We start from the raw sequence: 22,774 nt of genomic DNA on the forward strand, positions 1-22,774 counted from the left end.
CTGCACAACAAGACAAGGAAATTCAGATACAATGGTCCTCACAGCCTCCCTATCACCAAATCCTCAGTTGTCACATCTGAGGAAAGTTAGCATAAGGGCCAAAATAGATCTTAACAGCCATGCTGGTCATAGGAAAGGAGATTAAATCAACATCAACCTATAGCAAATGAGAAGCCCTACTTTCTAGAAAGCAGCAGAAGATCCTGTGGCACAGGATTCTCTGCTGCTTTTACAGATCAGCACTAACACGGCTACCCTCTGATACTTGACTACTTTCTAGAGACATGGCTACAGTGGCGCAGCTCCACTGATGCAGGTGTGCTGCCGTAGCACTGCTAGCGTAGATGCTTTAGTCTTGGGACAGCTCCCACTGACATTAATTACTCCAGCCCCTGGAGTGGCAGTAGCTATTCAGTGGAGAATGCTGACCACACCAGCGCTTGAATTGGTATAATTTACATTTTTGGCGGGAGTAGTCTATTCACCCAGGCAACACAATTATAACAAGTAAGCTGTAGTGTGTACATAGTGGTTTTAACATAAGGAATTATTGCCTAGGCTAAGAAGCAATAATAAGTACTGGCTGAACTTTTCAAGCGGTGTTCAACATAGATCCATGTAAACTGCTCCACCACTACAGAGACAACTGCAGTTGCAATCCAATAGGAAAAGAGACTGCTTCACCTGGAAGCACAGCACAACACAGTATCTTGCAGAGAAGCCTAGCATTGTCTTCCTTCCCACTGCTAGAAAGTTAGGGCAGGAGCAAGGAGAAGCACTGGGCTGCCCACCAAAGCGATGGCTCTGAACCCTGCTTTTGCGTACTTGAGTTTCATACCCTTAACCAGGGCACCCAAATTCTATGATGAAATGGAATTTACTCCAGAAATGGGCAGAATGGCACTCCAGGCTTTCATTTAAATAAGTATTTCCAGTTCTCAGTGTTGTGAAAAAAAAAACATGAAACGTGACCCGAAGACTGCAGTTGTTCGCCTCAATCTACGACAGCCTGAACAGTAGCTCCGAGAGTTATGAACTACCCATATTCATTCACTGAGGTAGAGAATAATAATTACACTTTTTTTAAAAAAAAAGGCTCTAATGTAATTTCAGGGAGAATAGCTGCATTGTAGAAATCTGGCTAAGTGTTAATAAAGAAGTCTGCAAAAGAGTGTGAACAATGGCAAATAAAGAATTTATTTAATATTAAAGGTGGCTATTCATGATGTATATCATTTGTTGTCCGGATTATTCAATTTTTTTTTTTTTTTTTTTTTTAATTTACAGAAAGATACTGCAGAATGTCCAATCACTCAAGCGGTACAGAATGCCAGGACCTTGCTGAAGGGTTAGATTCATTCTGCTGCAGAGTACATACAGCTGACATGGCCCTTTACCTTCAGGTATCTGATTCATTTCATGTCCTCCCATACACACAAAACACACCACAATGATACTGAAAAGGAAGGGGAAAAAACTTTACCCTAGCACGCTACCGTTTCCTGCCTACGGCAAAAAGCCAGGGAGTCCTCCTCACTCTTCCTCTTCACCAGCTTATTTTTGATCCTCTTTCCCTCGGTCCTCCATATCTTCACTAGTCACAAATTTCCAGAGCAAAAGAATGATGTTTACAAAAATGTGTTGAGTTTCATTGCCATTTAAGAGCCCAATTCTGTACTCCAAAGGCAAACAGAACAACAATTGGAGAGAATTAAGGGTTTTGCCTGAGGAATGCGGCAGTAAACCTATGGTTCTGAGCACTAGTAAACCCGATGAGACTTTTGTAATTTTCTTTGCTGGCTCTGAGGAAAAACACTATCAATATAACACAATTCTTTGCTGCGGAGAGTGTATGGGTACAGAAGCAGACACTCCCCTCTGCTCCCTCTTTCCTGCTCCTTGTAATAGAAGACTGAAACCTTGAGGCTGCTCCCTGTCTCCCTCAGGATAAGCCTTGGAAAAGCCACTTGCCAGTGGTGAGCACAGCATGTTCCTTGGTGATTAGGTCACTAAGCCAACAATTTCTGACAGATGTAAGCTTATATTTATATAAAGTTTCTAGCCTTCACAGTTGTATAAATAATCTTCCAAATCTGAATCCATCCAGTAGGGGCTATTGAATCAGCAGACTGATAGTTCCAATGTCTTTACTGCAGAACCCAGATTTCACAAACATTAGCAAAGTGAAAATGTCAAGGCTAGCTATTTTTACTGTTACTATCCAGAATATACAGCTGTGAAACTAATAATCATGTCAATTTTATTCTAAATACTGCTTGGGAAAGCTCTGAACAGCAGCCAAGACAAGTGCTGGTCTACCTGAGAAGAAGAGTTCACCAACCCAAAAAGTCTGGTCTTGTCTACTTAGGAAAGTTTTATCAGTTTATGTTTTTCCAATATAACTATTCCAAAATATGCACCCACAGCACTTTGTTGATGCCCACTTAGACTGCATTCCATGTTAACTAGTGTCCAGACAGTTCTGTGCTTTTTCAAAATAACCGCACAGCATTCTGAACAGATTTTCCCATGGTGCAATGTTCTACCACTAGCCTATGCATTCTGGGTTTTTTCTTGCACTGCATTGTGGGATTCCTACCACAACCAACTAGAATTCTGAGATTTGGGAGTCACGTTCACAGAGGAATACACTCTTTCAAAGAGGGAGGGTTTGTGTACACTACAGATTCTACAATGGCACATCTGTGCTGCTGTAGTGTAGATGCTACACAGATGGAAAAGGTTTTTCCATAACCTTAGTTAATCCACTGCCTCATGTGGCAGTAGCTAGGTCAAAGGAAGAATTCTTCCTTTGGCCCAGCAGCATCTATATCAGGACTTCGGTCAGCTTAATGTCTCTCACAGGTGTGAATTTTTACACCCTGACCTAAGTTGACCTAAATTTTAGGTATAGACATGACAGGAGAAGTTAATTCTGGTTGTCTCCTCACTTAAACAGCATTACTTCCATCGAACATGCAAGTATCTGCAGACAAATTTTATTTGATTTCAGATCATAATATGAGGAATGGCTAATGACATTACTATGCAGGTCCAACAAGATGAAGACAGAGCTGAGCATCCAGCACGCTCATGGAATGCAGCCTAAACTGACATCACCTCAGCAGCTTGACACAAAACAAGGACAGATAATATAAAATCCTACAAGTCCACCTATGAGAGAGATCTCCACACAGACGATCTGTCACACGATACTATCCTCTGGTTCTTCTCAAAAAGAAAAAGAACCAAGCCACTCAAGTGCTACTCTGGCTATCCCTGTCAGGTTCCACAGTTGATACAATCAACTGTGGTCAATGACAGGATCAAAAGCAGTGATGGACCTAAGTTAGCAGAGAGATTTGATCTCTGTTCATCACCAGAAGGAAATGATAGACCAACAAGCCCAGCATAGTCTCCATACCATACCTAGGGCTAAGACGGAAGAGGGTAAAAAAAAGTTCACATGTGCCAGAATGGTAGTAACACAATCTCCTCAGTAATCTTCCCCACTTTCCAGCCCCTAAAAAACATTAGAGACACGGCAAGACTGTTAGCACTGAGAGATTATTTCTTGTGTTAGGACCTAAGAATAATTTATTTGAGAGATGCTCACCTTGCTTTCCCAGAGGGACCATATATTAACACCTTCTCCCCCAGTAAGTTGCTATAATTGTCAAAGTTTTGGACATGAGGCAGCCATTTGTAAGGGAACAATAAGGTGTAATAAATGTGGAGGAAAATCACTCCTATGAGAATGGTGTAGAAGGGACAGAACCTAAATGCAGCAAACACAGGGGGAAAGCACAGTGCAGAATACAAAGGATGTGCAGTAGCAGAACAAGCCAGTGTAATACATTTAGAATTATTTTAAATTTTTGTGTGTCATAAGCAGAGGCTACCAAAAGGTACTCACTGCAGAAAATAGGAAGAAAAATATTCAAAGAATTGACAGGCAGCAGAACACATCGCTGGTCAGGGAGGAGAATATGGAAAGGAATGGGAGATGATGTACTGCTTATAAGTAAAGAGCAGTTTACAGTGTTCATTATAAAAATAATTAACTGAATCTTGCAGACAGGAAAAAAACCCTGAAACGATTAAAATCATAGCAAAATCAGCAGAAAAATATCTAAAGAGACAACCTCTCAATAGACCGCATTCACATGATTTTAAATTAAGGCAATAATACATCTTAAATAACATGGTCTTAATGATCCTTAGCTGGAACGTACATAATTTAATAATGCAGTTAAGAAAGCCATTTTTGAATTGGGGAAAAAAGCCTAATGTAATGTGTCCAAGAAACACGGCTAATAAGTAAACCTGTGTTCAATCTACCAGGATTTGATATGTGAATTGTCACTTACAACCCCACAATGGAACCCATACAGGGCATCAAACAACTACAACTCATACTCGATGAGGACCACATCCTGAATGAAATCTTTCCTGAATCTCCTCTTCTGGCCTTCAAACGACTCCCCAACCTCATCATCAGAAGCAGGCTCCCCACAGACCAGGATCCAGCAACCAAAGCAGAACCAGACGACACATCTGCATATCTGTCCTACACAACCTATCACAAAATGTGGTGTTCCTCACCAGTGCACTAAATGCCCCAACAACAACTACACGAGTGAAACGAGACAATCGCTATGCTCTTGGATGAACTCATATAAAAAAACAACAAAAACACGATATCACCTATGGGTGAAAGCTTTTCACTAAACTGATCATTCTAATATTGACCTCAGTCCTCATCCTTAAGGCTCTGTATGTGCCACAGAGGTCATGGATCCTGTGACTTTCTATGACCTCCATGTATCAGAGGGGTAGCCGTATTAGTCTGGATCTGTAAAAGCAGCAGAGAATCCTGTGGCACCTTATAGACTAACAGACGTTTGGAGCGTGAGCTTTCGTGGGTGAATACCCACTCGTCAGACGCAGGTAGTGGAAATTTCCAGGGGGTAGTATATATGCTAGCAAGCAGCTAGAGATAACGAGGTTAGTTCAATCAGGGAGGATGGCCCTGTTCTAGCAGTAGAGGTGTGAAAACCGAGGGAGGAGAAACTGGTTCTGTAATTGGCAAGCCATTCACAGTCTTTGTTTAGTCCAGAGCTGATGGTGTCAAATTTGTAGATAAACAGAAGCTCAGCAGTTTCTCTTTGAAGTCTGGTCCTGAAGTTTTTTTGCTGCAGGATGACCACCTTAAGGTCTGCTATAATGTGGGCCAGGGAGGTTGAAGTGCTCTCCTACAGGTTTTTGTATATTGCCATTCCTGATATCTGATTTGTCCATTTATCCCTTTCCGTAGTGACTGTCCGTTTGGCCGATGTATATAGCAGAGGGGCATTGCTGGCATATGATGGCGTATATTACATTGGTGGATGTGCAGGTGAATGAACCAGGATGTGTGGCTGATCTGGTTAGGTCCTGTGATGGTGTCGCTGGTGTAGATATGTGGGCAGAGTTGGCATCGAGGTTTGTTGCATGGATTGGTTCCTGAGCTAGATTACTATGGTATGGTGTGCAGTTGCTGGTGAGAATACGTTTCAGGTTGGCGGGTGTCTGTGGGCAAGGAGTTGCTGCCACCAAGACTGTGAAAGTTGGGATCATTGTCCAGGATGGGTTGTAGATCCCTGATGATGCGTTGGAGGGGTTTTAGCTGGGGGCTGTATGTGATGGCCAGTGGAGTCCTGTTGGTTTCTTTCTTGGGTTTGTCTTATAGTAGGATGTGACCTCCATGACTTCCGCAGCAGCCCAGTGCAGACGGCCCCTGGGTCAGTCGCACTGGCTGCTGCTGGGGCAGTTTCGGGGGCCCTCCGCCCCAAGCAGCAGGAGTTTGGGGGGGCACCTCAGGACCACTGCCTACTGGGGGGAGGGGGAGCTGCTCTCTCTCAGCTCCCTAGCTCATCTACTTGCTGCCTCTGCCGGCAGCCAGGCACCACCCCAGCAGCTTCCATTGGCCGCCGTTCCCAGCCAATGGGAGCTGCAGAACTAGGGCTTGGGGCAGCAAGTAGAGTTAGGACTGCCGCTTCCCAGGAGTTGGGTAAGGAGCCTGCGCCAGCCTCACCCCACACCCCCAGTGCTTCCTCGAGTCTTCCCTCCCCACACCAATTTTAGTCAAGGGTATTTTTAGTAAAGGCAGACAGGTCATGGCCCGTGAATTTTTGTTTACTGCCTGTGACTTGTCCATGACTTTTACTAAAAGTAACTGTGACTAAAATGTAGCTTTACTCGTCCTCAAAGGAAACCTGCACAACTCGTTCAAAAGATGAGCCTGGAAGCTTAAATTCTTAACTCTGGTAGATATTAAAAATCATGTACTGAATAGAAACACTGGTTTTACAGCTTATTACAACTATCTATAACCCACTAATCCCCTCTCCAGCCCCCAGCTTTCCACCCCCTGAGGACTGGAGAGGTGTTAATGCACCACTTCACCTTGAATAGTCTCTTGAAATACGTGTTATCTACTTATGTTAAACAATCAGTTCCACCTTATATTTAGCTGTGACACAGAGTACATTTTCCAGACCTGAAAGAGAGCTCTGCGTAGCTCAAAAGCTTGTCTCTCTCACCAACAGAAGTTGGTCCAATAAAATATTACCTCATCCACCTTGTCTTTCATATTCTGAAACCAACAGGGCTACAACACTAGATACATATATATGGACTAAGGATAGACGACTTAAAAGTAGCCACAGAAAAGACAAAAATAAGTCACACTAGAGCATTTCAAGTGAGGATATGATTGGAGATTTAAATTCTCACTTGCAAAAAACTAAGGGAATGTTTTTAAGCAGGAAGAAAATTAGGGAAGACAGGGACTTCTTTATGGTGAAAAAATTCAGATAGTTCAAAAAAGTTTATGTTCCTAGGAGTAGTGTTTAATAATCAATTAACTTGTAAAGGTCACATAAGGTGTAAAAGTAGAATGAACTTACTTTAAAGTGTTGTTGGAAGCAAATGGGGTGCAGATAAGAAGGTATTAATGATATACAGAGCATTCTTGAGACCAGTTTTTGACTACAGATAGCAAGCTTTTGGTTCAGCAACCAATAAAAAATAAATAAGTAAAAGCAGCCCCTGTGCTGCTGTAAGCTCTCTGAATAGTCACTCTAAGCCAGGATGGAAAGTTCTCCCATCAGATTAATTACTCCAACCCCCGTGAGTGACGGTAGCTGTGTCAGTGGGAGAACTTCTCCTTCAGACACAGCACTGTCCACACCCACTTTTAAGTCGGCATAAGTTATGTTGCTCAGCAGGGTGACTAATTCACATCTCTCAGAGAATTAACTTATGTCAGCATAAGCTGAATTGTAGCTATAGCCTAAGGGCATGTCTACACTTACCAGGGATCAATGCCACAGCAAGTAATGCACCAGGCGATCGATTTAGCGGGTCCAGTGAAGACTCGCTAAATCGACTGCAGATCACTCTCCCATTGACTCCGGTACTCCACCAGAACAAGAAGCGTAAAGTAAGTCGACGGGAAAGTGACTCCCATCAACTCAGAGTGGTGTAGACACTGCAGTAAGTCAACCTAAGCTGCGTCAACTCCAGCTATGTTATTCACATAGCTGGAGTTGCTTAACTTAGGTGGACTTACCCTCACAGTGTAGACAAGACCTTAGAAACTTGGAACTGCTCCAGGCCTATGTTCTGCAACTGGCATATGCACAGTGATAAGGACACCAGTATGTGTGCTGCAAATGGCAACTAGAGAAGCACCTATACATTTAAGGATGAAAGTATTAGATCTAAACCTTTGGGCAAAGGTAAAAGGGAATAATGAAAATAGAAGTACACAACAAATTTAATAGGATTGCTGAAAGCTTTGATGCTCACATTATAAGCATCTAAAACGGGTAAAGGAGATACGTAAAATGAAAAAAAATGAGAGAACTAAAAGTTTTTACTCATGAGAAATCAAATTACAACTGGGCTGTTATTTTTCCTCATTTCTGATTTTGGAATTCTATTGGTTTTACAAAAAGTATTATTCCGTTTTTTCCGATTTTCACCCTACTTGTGTACCATTCAAATATATAAAAAATAATTTGTTTTATTAGGAAAATTCAATACACTGAATCAGCTATATGTATTACAACAACACATTATCATCATCTGTGTATATATGCAAAACTGCCTGTTGAAGTAAGGCTATGTATTAGTCTAGAAGATACACACAATAAAAGAAAAAGGCATGTGCACATCTGAAGCATGTGTACATCTGAACCTACTGATAAATCTCACGTCCACCACATACACATTTAAAGATCTGACACACTAAAATGGAAAAAAAACAAAAGTCTGTATCAGAATACGTTTCAGAACACAAGGAAGTATTTGAAAGTTTAAAAAAAACAAAATAGGAGAAATGGCTGAAGTTGAATGTATGCGCTGCAAAAGGTGTGGCCTAATTATTAAAATGTAAATATTAACAGGCTAATAGTTCTAAGACTACAACAGTAAACTGTTTATTCATATTAGAAGTTTTATTTGTGGATTAGAGATGTATTTTTCTCAAACTCAGAGGTGGCATGTTTTGAGTTCTGTTTTAGTTCTGCAGCAAACCACACTGAAGAACTGAATTCAAAAGAGTTAATGACTAATTTTTTCCCCGTCTTTCCAACCACCAAAATAAACCCTGATATTTACCCAGAAAAATTAATATTTTTGCATTGTTTTTCATTTGTTTTCGTTGTGGTTGTAACAAACACTGATAAATTCCAAGGAAAAAATTAAATAAAATAAAAATTGAAAATGAAGGGCCCTACTTATTTGTCATTTTTTTCCACCCTGGTGATTGTGCTACCACAAAAAGCATCCATCTGATTCAAATCTGTGTGATCTTATACACAAGGTAGAGAAAAAAGGTAAATTTAAAAAAATAATTAAATCTTTCACTGTGATACATTTAAGGAATCTTGCTAATGAAATTTTGACTTTCCTTTCCTCCTAGTATTCACATACTACATTAAAATACCAATATCCGCTGTCTGAAGAAGCACTTGAATACCAGACATAACATGTACCAATTTTAGACTCTCTCTTCACTACGTATTTCCTACACACTGCTCTATGAACAAGTTTCTTTCTTCTTAAGGAAATCCTATGCCCTTTAAATTGTTATAATAGGAAAGAATAAATGAGTAGAGACTGATGCAAGAAGTATTTTTCCAGTGGAAGTAAAACTATAGTGCAGTGTAGACGAGGTTCACATAGCATCAGAATGAGAATATATACACTTGTATTTTGTTTGTAAAGTTAGTCAGCTTTGTTACTTTGACAAAAAGCAACTGAAAAACAAACATTTTTATCAATAAATATGGGTAATCAATTTCACTGGAGACAACTCGATCAGAAAAAATTTCCATTGATAACTGAAATTTACAAATATATAAGATTAGAAAAATGCTACTTGAGAGCCTATTAGAGTTTGATATAAAGATATTTACCCTTGTATATTTTGATATTTGATGCTGACAACTTGTGTTTAAAACTGTTCAAAGCTTTACGTTTTTCAGTCTCAGTATCTACAATCATTAAATAATTCTGACCATGCCCCATACTTCCCGTAATTGTGAAAATTTATATAAATATTAATAGCTTAAAATTATTCTGACATAAAAAAACCAAACTCTGCCAAGTCTATGTATAACACACAACATTGTATTTTGTACTAAATACATACAGATAATGTCTGAACAATCCTTACAGTTGTAGTTATCTACCAAAATAAAATAACCTCTATTTCTTCAAAAATAAATTCTGCTCTAGGATGGGGATTCTGACACCACCATATATTCACTTCCCTCTCTGCACAAACTTTCACCACTTTCCCCCCCAAGAGAAAGTTGACAAAAATACTATATGATCTTCACCCTCTTTTCAGCTTCTTTCCTTCCCTTCTTACAACTCTCATCTCCTTCTCCCGTCAAAGACACAATTTTCTCCTCTGCTCTCCACCTCTAACCTCATCCTACTTGTCTAAGTGACCCCAGCACATCAAGTGATCCGATTCCTTTGTGCCCACTCTCATGCCCTCCTTTACTCTTCTGCTGTCCCTGCTCTAGTCTCTGCCACTCTACAAAACACACACACCCTTGATCCCACATGCCTCTCCAGCGACTACCCCGTCTCCCTTTCATCTCTAAGCTCATAGAGTGCGCTGTCTACATTCACTGTGTGGAGCTCCTTTCCTCCAATTTCATCCCAGCCCTTTTCAATTTGGCCTCTGGCCAGGATATGCGGTTAAGGTTGCACGTGCAATCTGAACTCTCCTCTCTTTCGGTCATGTCCCAGTACATCTTGTTAACACAAACAAAAATGTATGATTAAGTGTTTTCAGAGCTCTAGCTACACCTTTGCAAATATAAATTTCCACAATTTTGGGCCCATTTCTACAAGTCTTGAACTTAACTGGACTGCTCACATGAGTAAAGATCACTCAAGAGACATGTGAAAGATTGGGCTCCTTGGAATGGAGGCCTGATATTCTTGTTTGTCTATAAAGTACTATGCACATCTTTGTATTATTATTACAAACCCTGTAAACTAGCCAATGTTGTTAACCAAACAAGCAACAGTTCTGAATCACAAAAACGGTGATCTGTATGAGAAGACCCAAAGGAAAATAAAACTGTCATGCATCTTGGGGCGGGGGGAGGGGGGCAACGACACATACCTTTACTCTGCCAACCCCACAGTTCCTGAAATATACTTCACTTCCTTTTACAACCAATTCACTCTCACTCATTGGATTCCATTTAACACTATTAAAGGACAAAAAGGACTGTTTGCACACAGGGCCGGCGCTTCCATTTAGGCGACCGGGGCGCCAGGATTTGGGGGGGTAGCAATTCGGCGGCAGGGGATCCTTCCGCGCTCCGGGTCTTCAGTGGCAATTCTGCGGTGGGTCCTTCACTCGCTCCAGGACCTGCCGCCAAAGTGCTCCGAAGACCGGGAGCGCAGAAGAACCACCCCGCCGCAGAACTGCTGCCAACGACCGGGGGTGCGGAAGGACTCCCGCCTAGGGTGCCAAAAACCCTGGCGCCGCTCTTGGGATGCCCCCAGCTCGGATCCCCACGTCCGGCTGCTTGGGGACCACGTGGTGCGGGCAGCCCCGAGGCGCAGCCCCTATTGCGAGGATTCCTGGAGGGTGCCACGGGGCAGCCGCTGCTGCTGGTGACACTGAGCCTGGGGGGGCAGTGGGCGCTCAGCACCGAGCTCCCCGCCAGCCCCGGCCGCGGCAAGGCGCTGTTCTTCCTGAGCAGGGAGCCCGGGATGCTGAGCACCCCGCCTGGCCCCACGGAGCTGCTCTACAGGGACCTACCTGCCTCGTCCCTTGAGCACTTCCCGCACACAGCCCCCTTACCTCCTCCATCAGGGCGGCGGAGCCCCAGCGTGGGGGTGGCTGGATGGAAGCCCAGGAGCAGCCCCTTCCCCTCCATGGTTCTGGGTCCTGGCGGCTGCCCCCCTTCTGGTCTGTCTCCCAGTCTCTGGCAGCCCAGGGAGCCAGCGAGGTGCCCTGCCTGGCCGTGCTAGTATCCCAGGTCCCTAGGCGGGCCTGGCACCAGTAGGGAACCTCTCTGGTTCCCACCTTAGTTCAGAGATCTGTGACCCTCCCCACCTTCGAGGCTCTCTCCCCTCAACCTGGCTGAGCCAGAGACAGAGGCTGAGGAGCTGTAGCCTGGCTAAGCCGTGGAGTTTTTTAGCGCAGGGAGCAGCAGCTCATGCATGGGGAAGCAGAGATTTCAGGGTCAGTCCCTGCTGCGGTGACTCACCCAGGGGTGTCCCCAGGGACATAGGTTACAGCGGTAAAAAACAAGTTGCTAAGGGTTTGTGTGCAATGTTAAGGTAACATCAAGGAGAACAAGTTGCTAAGGGACAACAACGCAAAACTGGAACACACACAGCACAGTTTAACACAATGTATCTCAGTACATCAGCCCCACACATCCCTGTTCCCAGATACCATCCATTCCCAGAGAAAATCTGCTCTACTTATCCACACTCACAGGCCACCCAGACACCCTGAACTCTGCCATCTGTAAGCCCCAGCCTAGCCCAGCAGGGAAGTGTTTACAAAATCAAAACACACCTGTAGATAGGGCCTGTTTAATGCCAGTGTTCCTATGGGATTAATCTGTGTTTCTCATGGTTAGCTCGAATCTGGATTATTTCCGTTTAGGACTTGTCAAGAACCACAACTATATGTCCTTTTTGTTTGTAATCTTAATATTGTGAACTAGAATATGTTACCAGTATCTTTTCCAATACAGGTGTCACCTAAAGAAATTTTTTTAAACAAACATTTATTTTGAATGCGTTCAGTATGAATTTAAGATGGGAAATCTGCGCAATGATAAGAGTATACGTGGAAGTAGGTGTAAATGTGGCAGTATTTTGGAGTTGACATTGTTATATTAAGACACAGAACCTTCATCTCACAGCTGTAGGCTACCAACCAAGTTATTTTGATTTTGTGGGGTAGCATATTTGTTTATGTGGAGCAATATTACATCTCAATCTTTTTGATGGGTTCTGAAATCTGGTAAGTCATAACTGCACAGATTGCAGTGTTTGTGTGCTGTGACTGTTTGTAAATGGTGACAGGTAGCATATGAGAGGACTTGTAAGCTCCAGCTGTTATGTAGAATTTTTTGGGGTGTAATGAATAGTTTTAGATTGATGTCACTGGGACTCCTTTGGTCATGTGTCCTGAGCAGGGTGCATGTGTTGATCTCTACATGCATAATTCTTTATGCACTTTGTCAGAGACGTAAGCATTGTTTCATGGCATTCCCACAGAGGGTAGATTAAGGTCTGCTGTTGTGACAATAGCTTGATAGGACTGGTTGGCTTGGGAGAATGGGCAGTGTGTGATTAGAAGAGAGAAGAGGAGGGATTAGGTGAAATGATTTGTGTGCTGTGTTTCTAAGCATGTGCATTGGGTTTGGGTCGCTGTCTTCAGTCACCTGAACTGTTTTCTACAAAGAGGTATTTTTGGTGTTGAAGTTTCCTGGTTTTTGAAAAGAGAGAGAGGCATGCTCAAGAGGACTCAACCAAGGAGGGCTCCTTCTCCTCCCCTGTCAAGTCACTTTCACCTCTGTGTGTCAGAGTAGGGTGAAGCTGTGCGCGGCAACAAGGGCTGCATGGCTCGCCTCTGGGTGAACTTGGCACCAGGTGGCTCAGTGCAACCCAAGATTCTTCTGGCACAGGGAATGTTTCAGGCAGATCATGCCAGGAAAACACAGGCCTGCACTTAAGGGATCCCCTAGGTACAAGTGATGCCTTAAGGGACTAGGCAGTGAGGAGGTAGGCGAGGCAAGCTAGGCTGTCCGGACGGCTGGCTCTGACCAAGGGGGGGGGGGGGGGGTGGTGCTCGTGGCCTCTCGTCCCCGTGCCTGCCCCAGAGCAATCAACATCATGGGAGGTGCAACTGCCCTCTCAGTCCCTGCCTGCTCAGCGAACCCACCTGTTTATAGGAAAAATCCCACTCCAGTTGATACATTCATGACGCTGTCCTGCATGTGAAACAAACTGCACATTGCGCTGAATCATGCCACTCACACTGGGGAAGGAGCAGGCCCTTGCCACCCAGGGTGAGGCAGGCCGCAGATGAGCCCAGAGCTCTGTGGGATGCCTCCTGATGGGAATGCCTCTGCTTGTTCACATGTGCTCTGCCTTTGGCTGGAGGGACTTGAGCTGGGCCTGAGGCAGTGCAGACAGGGCCGGTGCATACCATTTAGGTCGAGGTGCTTGGAATTGGGGGGCCCATTTCTTCAGGACGACGCGCACGGCTAATCTCGCCACCTCGGTCGCCTGTGGCATTTAGGCAGAGGGGAGCTGGGGCAGGGAGCATGGGGATGGGCCGCCTGTCAGCAAGTAAGGGGGAGCAGGCATGCAGGGACTCCCCCAGCTCACCCCTGCCCCACCTCCTCCCCAAACACACCATAGCTGCTTCACTTCTCCCGCCTCCCAGGCTTTCGGCACCTAAGCTGATTGGCACTGCAAGCCTGGGAGGCGGGAGAAGTGAAGCAGCCACAGCGTGCTCGGGGTGCTCATGTGCGGAGCAGGGGTGAGCTGGGGCGGAGGGGGGGGTGCCTCAGAGCAGAGGGTGGGTAGCTGCCGCAGGGAGAGGGGGAGGCGGCACTCAGGGCCGGGCGACGCAAGGTGGAAGTTTCGCCTAGGGCGTGAAACATCCCTGCACTAGCCCTGTTTGCACAGGCAACTTTCACTTGCATTTCCTGCTTCTCAGAAGTTTTGAGTTTTCCTCGACTCAACATTCTGCAACAGGACAACACACTACCAAGCAACTGTAACTCTGCCTTCATGTAGTGTTTTTTTCTGTTTGTTTTTTAAACACTGAATAGTAGCCTCTTTGGAGCAAGGCTGTCTCTTACTGCATGTTGTATAACGTCAGGCACAATGGGGCCCAGATTTCAGTTGAGGTTTAGGCACTACTGTAATACAATAAAAGAAAAGACACTTTATACTGAGAGCACACCCACCCATCTCAATTATTTTTGTAGATAGCACTACATTTCCCTCACACTTCTTACTTCGTTTTCCTTAACTTTAATGTTACATGCAGTGTTGTTGTAGCCACACTGGTCCCAGGATATGAGAGAGACAAGGAAACTTATATTTGTAACTACTGAATACCAAAAAACAAGGATTTAAAAGAGAGACTGATTTCACGGCCCGTTACAACAACTTACTATTAGGGTTGTCAAGCAATTAAAAAATTAATTGCGATGAATCACACTGTTAAACAACAATAGAAAAACATGTTTTTTATATATTTTTGGATGTTTAAAATTAGTATATTTGAATATGTACTAATTACAACAGAATACAAAGTGTACAGTGATCACATTTTTATTACAAATATTTGCACTGTAAAAAAGAGAATTGTATTCTTCAAATTCACCTCATACAAGTACTTTTGTGCAATCTCTTGATCATGAAAGTTGAACTTACAAATGTAGAATTATGTACAAGAAAAGGGCATTCAGAAATAAAACCATGTAAAACTTTGGAGCCTACAAGTCCACTCAGTCCTACTTCTTATTCAGTCAGTCGCACAGACAAACAAGTTTTGTTTATATTTGCAGGAGATGCTGCTGCCCACTTCTTGTTCACAGTGTCACCTGAAAGTGAGAACAGGCGTTCGCTTGGCACTGTTGTTGCCAGCATCACAAGATATTTACATGCCAGATGTGCTAAAGATTCATATACCCATTCCTGCTTCAACCACTATTCCAGAGGTCATGCTTCCATGCTTATGATGGGTTCTGCTCAATAAAGATCCAAAGCAGCGCAGACTGACATGTTATTTTCATCATCTGTGTCAGGTACCACCAGCAGAGGGTTGAGATTTTCTTTTTTGGTGATTTGGGCTCTATAGTTTCCACATCAGAGTGTGGCTCTTTTAAGACTTCTGAAAGCGTGTTCCACTCCTCATCCCTCTCAGATTTTGGATGGCACTTCAGGTTCTTAAACTTTGGGTTGAGTGCTGTAGCTATTTTTAGAAATCTCACATCACTACCTTCTTTGTGTTTTGTCAAATCTGCTGTGAAAGTGTGCTTAAAATGAACATGTGCTGAGTCACCATCTGACCCTGCTATAACATGAAATATAGGCAGAATGTGAGTAAAACAGAGCAGGAGACATACAATTCTCACCCCAAAGAATACAGTCACAAATTTAATTGACTTTTTTTTTAAACGAGCATCATCAGCATGGAAGCATGTCCTCTGGAATGGTGGCTGAAGCATGGAAAGGCATGTGAATGTTTAGCATATCTGGCATGTAAATACCATGCAACACCAGCTACAAAAGTGTGATGTGAATGACTGTTCTCACTTTCAGGTGACATTGTAAAGAAGCAGGCAGCAGTATTTCCCATCAATGTAAACAACCTCGTTTGTCTTAGCGATTGGCAGAATAAGAAGTAGGACTGAGTAGACTTGTAGGCACTAACGTTTAACACTGTTTTGTTTGAATGCAATTATGTAACCAAAAACAAAATCTACATTTTTAAGTTGCACTTTCACAATAAAGAAATTGTACTTCAGTACTTGTATGAGGTGAACTGAAAAATACTATTACTCGTGTATCATTTTTACAGTGTATAAATTTTTAATCAAAAATAATATAAAGTGAGCACTGTGCACTTTGTATTCTGTGTTGTAATTTAACTCAATATTGAAAATGCAGAAAAACATCCAGAAGCATTTAATAAATTTCAATTGCAGGATCACAGTAGAAGAGAGAGATCTCTGCCATCAAAAGGGATTGCCTCATAGCCACTGACTCCATGAGCAGATAGATAGCCAAGGAGACACACCAGAGCTCTGCCCTGCTACATCAGCACTTCAGTGAGCAGGGACAAATGGAAGGCAGAAATCTGGGGGGTATGTGATGCCTCTATGCAGCACTTCTGATTGTGGGTCCGCAGGTTCATCTGTTTAAGTTTGGGGTCCTTGGTTAAAAAAGGTTGAGAACCACTGTCCTACAACGTGTGAACCCTTTAAGCTCAACAATCTATCCCACCTTGTATTTAGCTTGGACACTTCAGGTTCCTTCCTTCCACAGACCTGAGGAAGAGCTCTGTGAAGCTCAAAAGCTTGTTCTTTCCACCAACTGAGGTTGGCCCAATAAAAGATATTACCTCACCCTCCTTGTCTCCAATTTTAATACGTATGACAGGTTTCAGAGTGGTAGCCATGTTAATCTGTATCAGCAAAAAGAACGACGAGTACTTGTGGCACCTTAGAGGCTAACAAATTTATTTGGGCATAAGCTTTTGTGGGCTAAAACCACTTCATCAGATTCATGCAGCACAAAATATAGTAGGAAAATATATAATATAGTAGGAAGAGATATTTATTCCTTCATATACAGACTGTCCAGTTTGGCCAATGTACATGGCAGAGGGGCACTCCTGGCACATGATGGCATATATCACATTAGTAGATGTGGATGGCCACACCACACCATCAGGGGTTCGTTCACCTGCACATCATCCAGACCACACCACATGATTCACTGTCTACAGCCAAGCTCTAAGATACAACCACATTTGCTCCAACCCCTCAGACAGAGACAAACACTTAAAAGCTCTCTATCAACCGTTCTTAAAACTACAATATCCACCTGCTGAAGTGAAGAAACAGATTGACAGAGCCAGAAGAGTACCCAGGAGTCACCTACTACAGGACAGGCCCAACAAAAAGTTACAGAACTCCACCTTCAGCCCCCAACTAAAACCTCTCCAGCGCACCATCAAGGATCTACAGCCTATCCTGAACGACAATCCCTCACACACATCTTGGGAGAGAGGCTAGTCCTTGCTTACAGGTAGCCCCCCCCCGAAGCAAATACTCACCAGCAACTACACACCACACAACAAAAACACTAACCCAGGAACCTATCCTTGCAACAAAGCCTGTTCCCAACTCTGTCCACATATCTATTCAAGAGACACCATCACAGGACCTAATCACATCAGCCACATCATCAGTGGCTCATTAACCTGCACATCTACCAATGTGATATATGACATCAGGTGCCAGCAATGCCCCTCTGCCATGTACACTGGCCAAACCGGACAGTCTCTACACAAAAGAATAAATACACACAAATCAGACGTCAAGAATTATAACATTCAAAAACCAGTCAGAGAACACTTCAGTCTCCCTGGACACTCAATTACAGACCTAAAAGTCACAAATCTTCAACAAAAAAACTTCAAAAACAGACTCCAATGAGAAACTGCAGAACTGGAATTAATTTGCAAACTGGATACCATTAAATTAGGCTTGAATAAAGACTGGGAGTGGATGGGTCAGTACACAAAGTAAAAACTATTTCCCCATGCTAATTTTCCCCTACTGTTACTCACATCTCCTTGTCAACTGTTGCAGTGGTAATCAGGATGGCCCATTTCAAGTTTTTTTTTCTCCTGCTGATAATAACCCACTTTAATTGATTAGTCTCGTTAGAGTTGGTATGGCAACCCCCATTTTTTCGTGTGTGTGTGTGTGTGTGTGTGTGTGTGTGTCTATCTTCCTACTGTATTTTCCACTCCATGCATCTGATGAAATGGGTTTTAGCCCACGAAAGCTTATGCCCAAATAAATGATAGTCTCTAAGGTGCCACAAGGACTTATTCTTTTAACATGTATGTTACTGTGCTGATCTTATATACTAGCGCCAGGATGTCAAATATGGGGCCCAAAGGATGCTTAAATCCAGCTCTCACAACCACTTCAAGTTTAGCATGCAGTTTGACCAACCTCTTCTGTCTGGCAGCTCTCACAATTGGTGCTGTGATTGCAGTGCAATTACTACTGAATACTGAGCAACTACAGTCAAGCCAAAGAATGGGGCTTTATCAGCAGGTATTGAGGGTTAGGCAATGTTAACGACAAGAAGGGCTCCACTATACAACGGCAGTTGGCATATATTCCTTGCTGACATTTTAAGGAAGTCCTATCAGGAAACAGTCAAGACAAGACACCCAAAGTACACAGCTGGAAACATTTACTGTGAGTTATAGATATCAAAACTAGCAGGTATACTGCAGGTTGCCAGGGACGAGAGGTTGGAGAAGAATGGTTGAAATAAGAGGTAAATGGGATAAGATACAGGATTTAAACAGGGGAAGGCGGAAAAACAAAAAAAGATAGGTTACCTACAGAATCCAAACTAAGCTTATGCCCCAATCCCTAACTAAATTTGAAAGGGTATACTTGCACCTGTGTGCAGCCCCTTTCACTCCAATGAGAATCTACATAGATGCAAGGTTCTGTCCACATGGGTCCAATTGCACAATCAAGGACCATATTTTCTTGCTCCCAGCGCCACCAAGGGCTCTGAGGAGACCATACTGTGATATCTGAATGAAAACCATGGATCTGAACATGCCTGAACTTTGGGAGTTCAAAACCCTGTTATGTATTTGGCCTCTACTTCAAAGTTCCAGAAACCAAGTATGAGATCCCAGCAGTAGTCTGAGCATCTTTACTAAATTTTGTAATGCAGTCATTTACTGAGAAGCAAATATACTTCTGAAATAACCGCAATTCATGTAAGTCTCATAATTGCTCCAGTTTTATGCAATGAGCTCCAGAAATATTTAAAATACAGACACAAAGAACTGCCCCCTGAAACCCGAGGCCTATACAGAGGAGTGCAGCACAACTACAGTTAAGGCAGAAACCATCTTACTGTTTAACAAACTGATTTTGATAAGTGCTCTAAAATCCACAGGCATAAAGCGATTGCCTTGAAATTTGCTGTGCCTCATCGTGGTCCAGGAGAGGACTAGTTGGCCAATTTTGAGGTTGTTTGAGCAAAGTGTTTTCAAAAGACAACATCCCAATAAAAAAAATTAATGTGATATCAAAATGTTTCTATTGTTCATTTTGCGGGGGAAGGAAGGTGCATATCTGAGGTTCAAATTATTGTCAGTTTGGAATGGATCAGTACATCACCCAGTTAAGTTTCAACTCAGCTAGTGTCAAGGCATCCGCTGCCCTCCTGGGGAAGTCATATTTCATTTCACTTCACTTCCCAAGCAAATAGAGAACCATGGGGAAAGTGTACAAGGAATGAGAGGGAAACTCTTAGGCCTTGTATGTACTAGGATAATGGTACAGTGTAATGAAGAGAAACTACCTAAATCGGCCCTACACTCAACCACTTGGCCTTCTCCCTCCTCCAAAGACTAGCCAAATGTTAACACCTTTTCTTTCTAATCCTAAATATTACCTAAGGGACAACACCTTCAGTTATTATTTATTTGTATAGCAGTAGTATCGGATGTGGGCCACCAAACAGCTAGAACTCCCCAGAGCCACAATGCAGCACAGAGGACAGAAAGGATGCAGAGCAATGCGTGAACATGAGTACTGATACGGTATAGTATAGGTGCATTTTATATTCTGAAAGGATATGAGATACTGCCAGTCAACCTTAATTTTGTGTTAATATGCTTTAAGTGTAATAGTTTTTTAAGCCTCAAGACTGGGAATCAAGAGTGTTTCTATTCCCAGCTCTCTCAATGAACTGTGTGTGGTTTCCTGCAAGTCAATCTCTATCTCAGTTTCCCTTTAGTAAAAAGGGTTCATATTTATTTGTTTTTGTACAGGGCTTTGAGATGTTCTGATGGAAAAGGCAAACTAGAAGTCAATTACTACTAAGTTAATTATCCAAAAGCTTTAGAGACACCAGCAAGTTATCTACCAGGCATCTACAATCTATATCATCTGTGTTGAGCCTGCACCTTTGTATATTTAGCATGTCATTATAAATACTTTTTCAAAACCAGTTTTGCAGATATCATCATTCTACAACTAACAGAATCTGGGCCTTACACTACACTCTCTCCCAATTGTAGGAATTATTTTCTAGAAGATTCTAAAGTGAAATACTATCGACTCTGAGATGCTAAACTTTCTTACATCTGTTTACAAGACCATGTAGTTAACATTTTCCCAAAGCAAATGTCAATCTATCCAAAATTCCTAAACATACTATAAGTAACAACATAACACACAGTGTTGAAGTAAAATATGGCCAAATATATAGGCTGTTTGGACCTAGCATTCTGAAATAGGACTCCTTCAAATAATCATCCCCAACTGTCCCCATTTCCCCCTCTTGGGCATTTTGTTTCCTAGCAATACATAGTGGTTCTGGAATTCCGCAACTTTAACTGATCAGGGCTATTATTCCTGGGGGAAGTTTGCACACATGAATTCTTGCCTCCCGCAGATTTTTCTGCTTCCCTGCAGAAAAATGACTTTCTGACGGGGAAGCAAAGGGCATCTGCAAGAGCAGTCACACACCACTCTAGCAGCACAGGTACATCATTTCAGGTATCCTGAACAGCTGGCAGAGAGGTAAATCACTGCAGGGCTGGGAACACCCCAGCCAGTGGCTCCCACTCTGAGCCAGGATCAGCTGCTAGTCCTGACTGGGCTGGAGGTAGGAGAGGACTGGATTTCCTCTTCCCCTGCAAGGAGTGGCTCAGGCTGTGTCAAACCCATCCCCCAAAGCACTGCATCCTCCTCTGCTTCCTGCCCACATCACTCCTCAGCTGTGGGAAGCTGCTGCCCCATTTGGCCAACCCCCTACATCCAGAACTCCCATACCCAGACACTCCTGCCACACCTCACCCCATACACCCAGAACCCCCTGGTCCTCCATACCTGAACCACACCCCACTGAAGCTCAACCCCTGCATCTGGAGCCCCCTGCACCAGACCTCCTGCCTCCAGACCCCCACCCCTGCACCCACATCACCACCTCACACTGAGCTCCCTGCATTCAAACCCCCACCCTGATGAGCCCTACATCCAAGCCCCCACATCCAGCCCCCATGCCACTGACCCCAACTAGCTGCACCCAGAGCCCCACCCCATCAAGCTCCACTCCCCCAGCACCCCCTGCTGAGACCCCCACACCCAGACCCCTCCACTGAGCCCCAACCACCTTCACCTAGAAGCCCCAGCAGAGTCCCATTGCCCCTGCACCCAGACCTCCCCCCCAACAAGCCTCTGTGAATCCAGATCCCCCCATACCTTGACCCCCCCACTGAGCTGCCTACACCCGGATTGTTCCACATAGAGTCCTCTCACTCCACACCTGGATCCTGCCTCGTTGAGCCTGCTTGCCTCCCACATGGTGCACCTGACACAGAAGGGCAGGGCTCCAGGGTGTTTTTGGGACAGACCCAGACCTTTAGCTGTGTCAGGATCCAGTGCAGCCTCACGACTGAGCCCGTGTCCCACAGGGGCTGCAGGGTCATCTCCCACCTTCGTGCAGCCAGTGGCCCATGCTCCCCACTGCTGTGCTGAAGCCTCTGCATTTATTAATAAAACTTGAAGAATTTTAAATTATTCTGCACAGAATTTTTAATTTTTTGGCACCAAATGCCCTCAGGGGTAATATTATGTCAATGTTCGCTGATGTTTATCATCATATACCAAAAATATATGGAAACACTATATTATGTAAAAAATGTTGCTTAAATAAATGATACATGTTCAGTGGTTTTTTCCTTACAGGTAAACGGCATCCCTCAAATTCTGAATAAAGTGCTGATGCAAACAATACTTATTCACCGTAGGATCATTTCAAACTCTTATCTAAAAATCATTGTCTGTGTGTCTAGGGTTTCTTGGTTAATGCAAAACAGAATTAAAGAGTGTGCTGTCACCGTATACTTTCCCCACATTTATTTGATCGGAGGTGGGGGGGGGGTGATATTTGGAGACAGGTTAGACCGTGTGAAGTTTAGCACTGGACAGAAGGGGACAGAGAAGAGAGATCCGTGTCTCTCGAGCCCACACAGCCACCAGCACAGGGTAAGATGAAGGTTTGTTACACGCCCTGCCCCCACCCCCAAAATATTCCAACATACTGGACACTACAACTTCAGAGACGAGCCTTTCTCCGCTTCCCCCTTCAGGTCTCTGACTCCGCACGGCTCCTGTCCCTCCCACCCTCACCACCACCACCACCACCACCAGCAGCCCCTCCCCCACTCTAGGCTGCCCACTCGCTCCCCCACATTTCCTCTGCCCGGCCGCCGCGCTCCCTCGCCCCGCAGAGCAGCCCCCAGGCCCCGCCGCCACCGGCGGACCGAGACACGGGCCCTGCCCGGGCAGCGGGCCCCAGTCGCACCTTTAAGAGATTAGACGTCGCCATGTTCCTCCCGCGGGGGCCCCTCCGGGCCGGCGGCGGC

The 22,774-nt window shown here is 44.0% G+C and overlaps 1 protein-coding gene across 1 annotated transcript in view; it reads right to left on the bottom strand.

The window, feature by feature from the left end:
• The window catches only part of CUL5 (cullin 5), an 88,223-nt gene extending 65,455 nt beyond the window's left edge, over positions 1-22,768 (bottom strand). The window contains exon 1 of the mRNA XM_032790692.2: positions 22,714-22,768. Coding sequence (XP_032646583.1) covers positions 22,714-22,737 — 24 coding nt within the window. The 5' untranslated portion in view covers positions 22,738-22,768. The remainder of the gene's footprint in view (positions 1-22,713) is intronic.
• Positions 22,769-22,774: the final 6 nt, after the last annotated feature.

The sequence above is a fragment of the Chelonoidis abingdonii genome, chromosome 1, assembly GCF_003597395.2.
Source record: "Chelonoidis abingdonii isolate Lonesome George chromosome 1, CheloAbing_2.0, whole genome shotgun sequence".
In the NCBI taxonomy this organism is placed as follows: domain Eukaryota; kingdom Metazoa; phylum Chordata; order Testudines; family Testudinidae; genus Chelonoidis; species Chelonoidis abingdonii.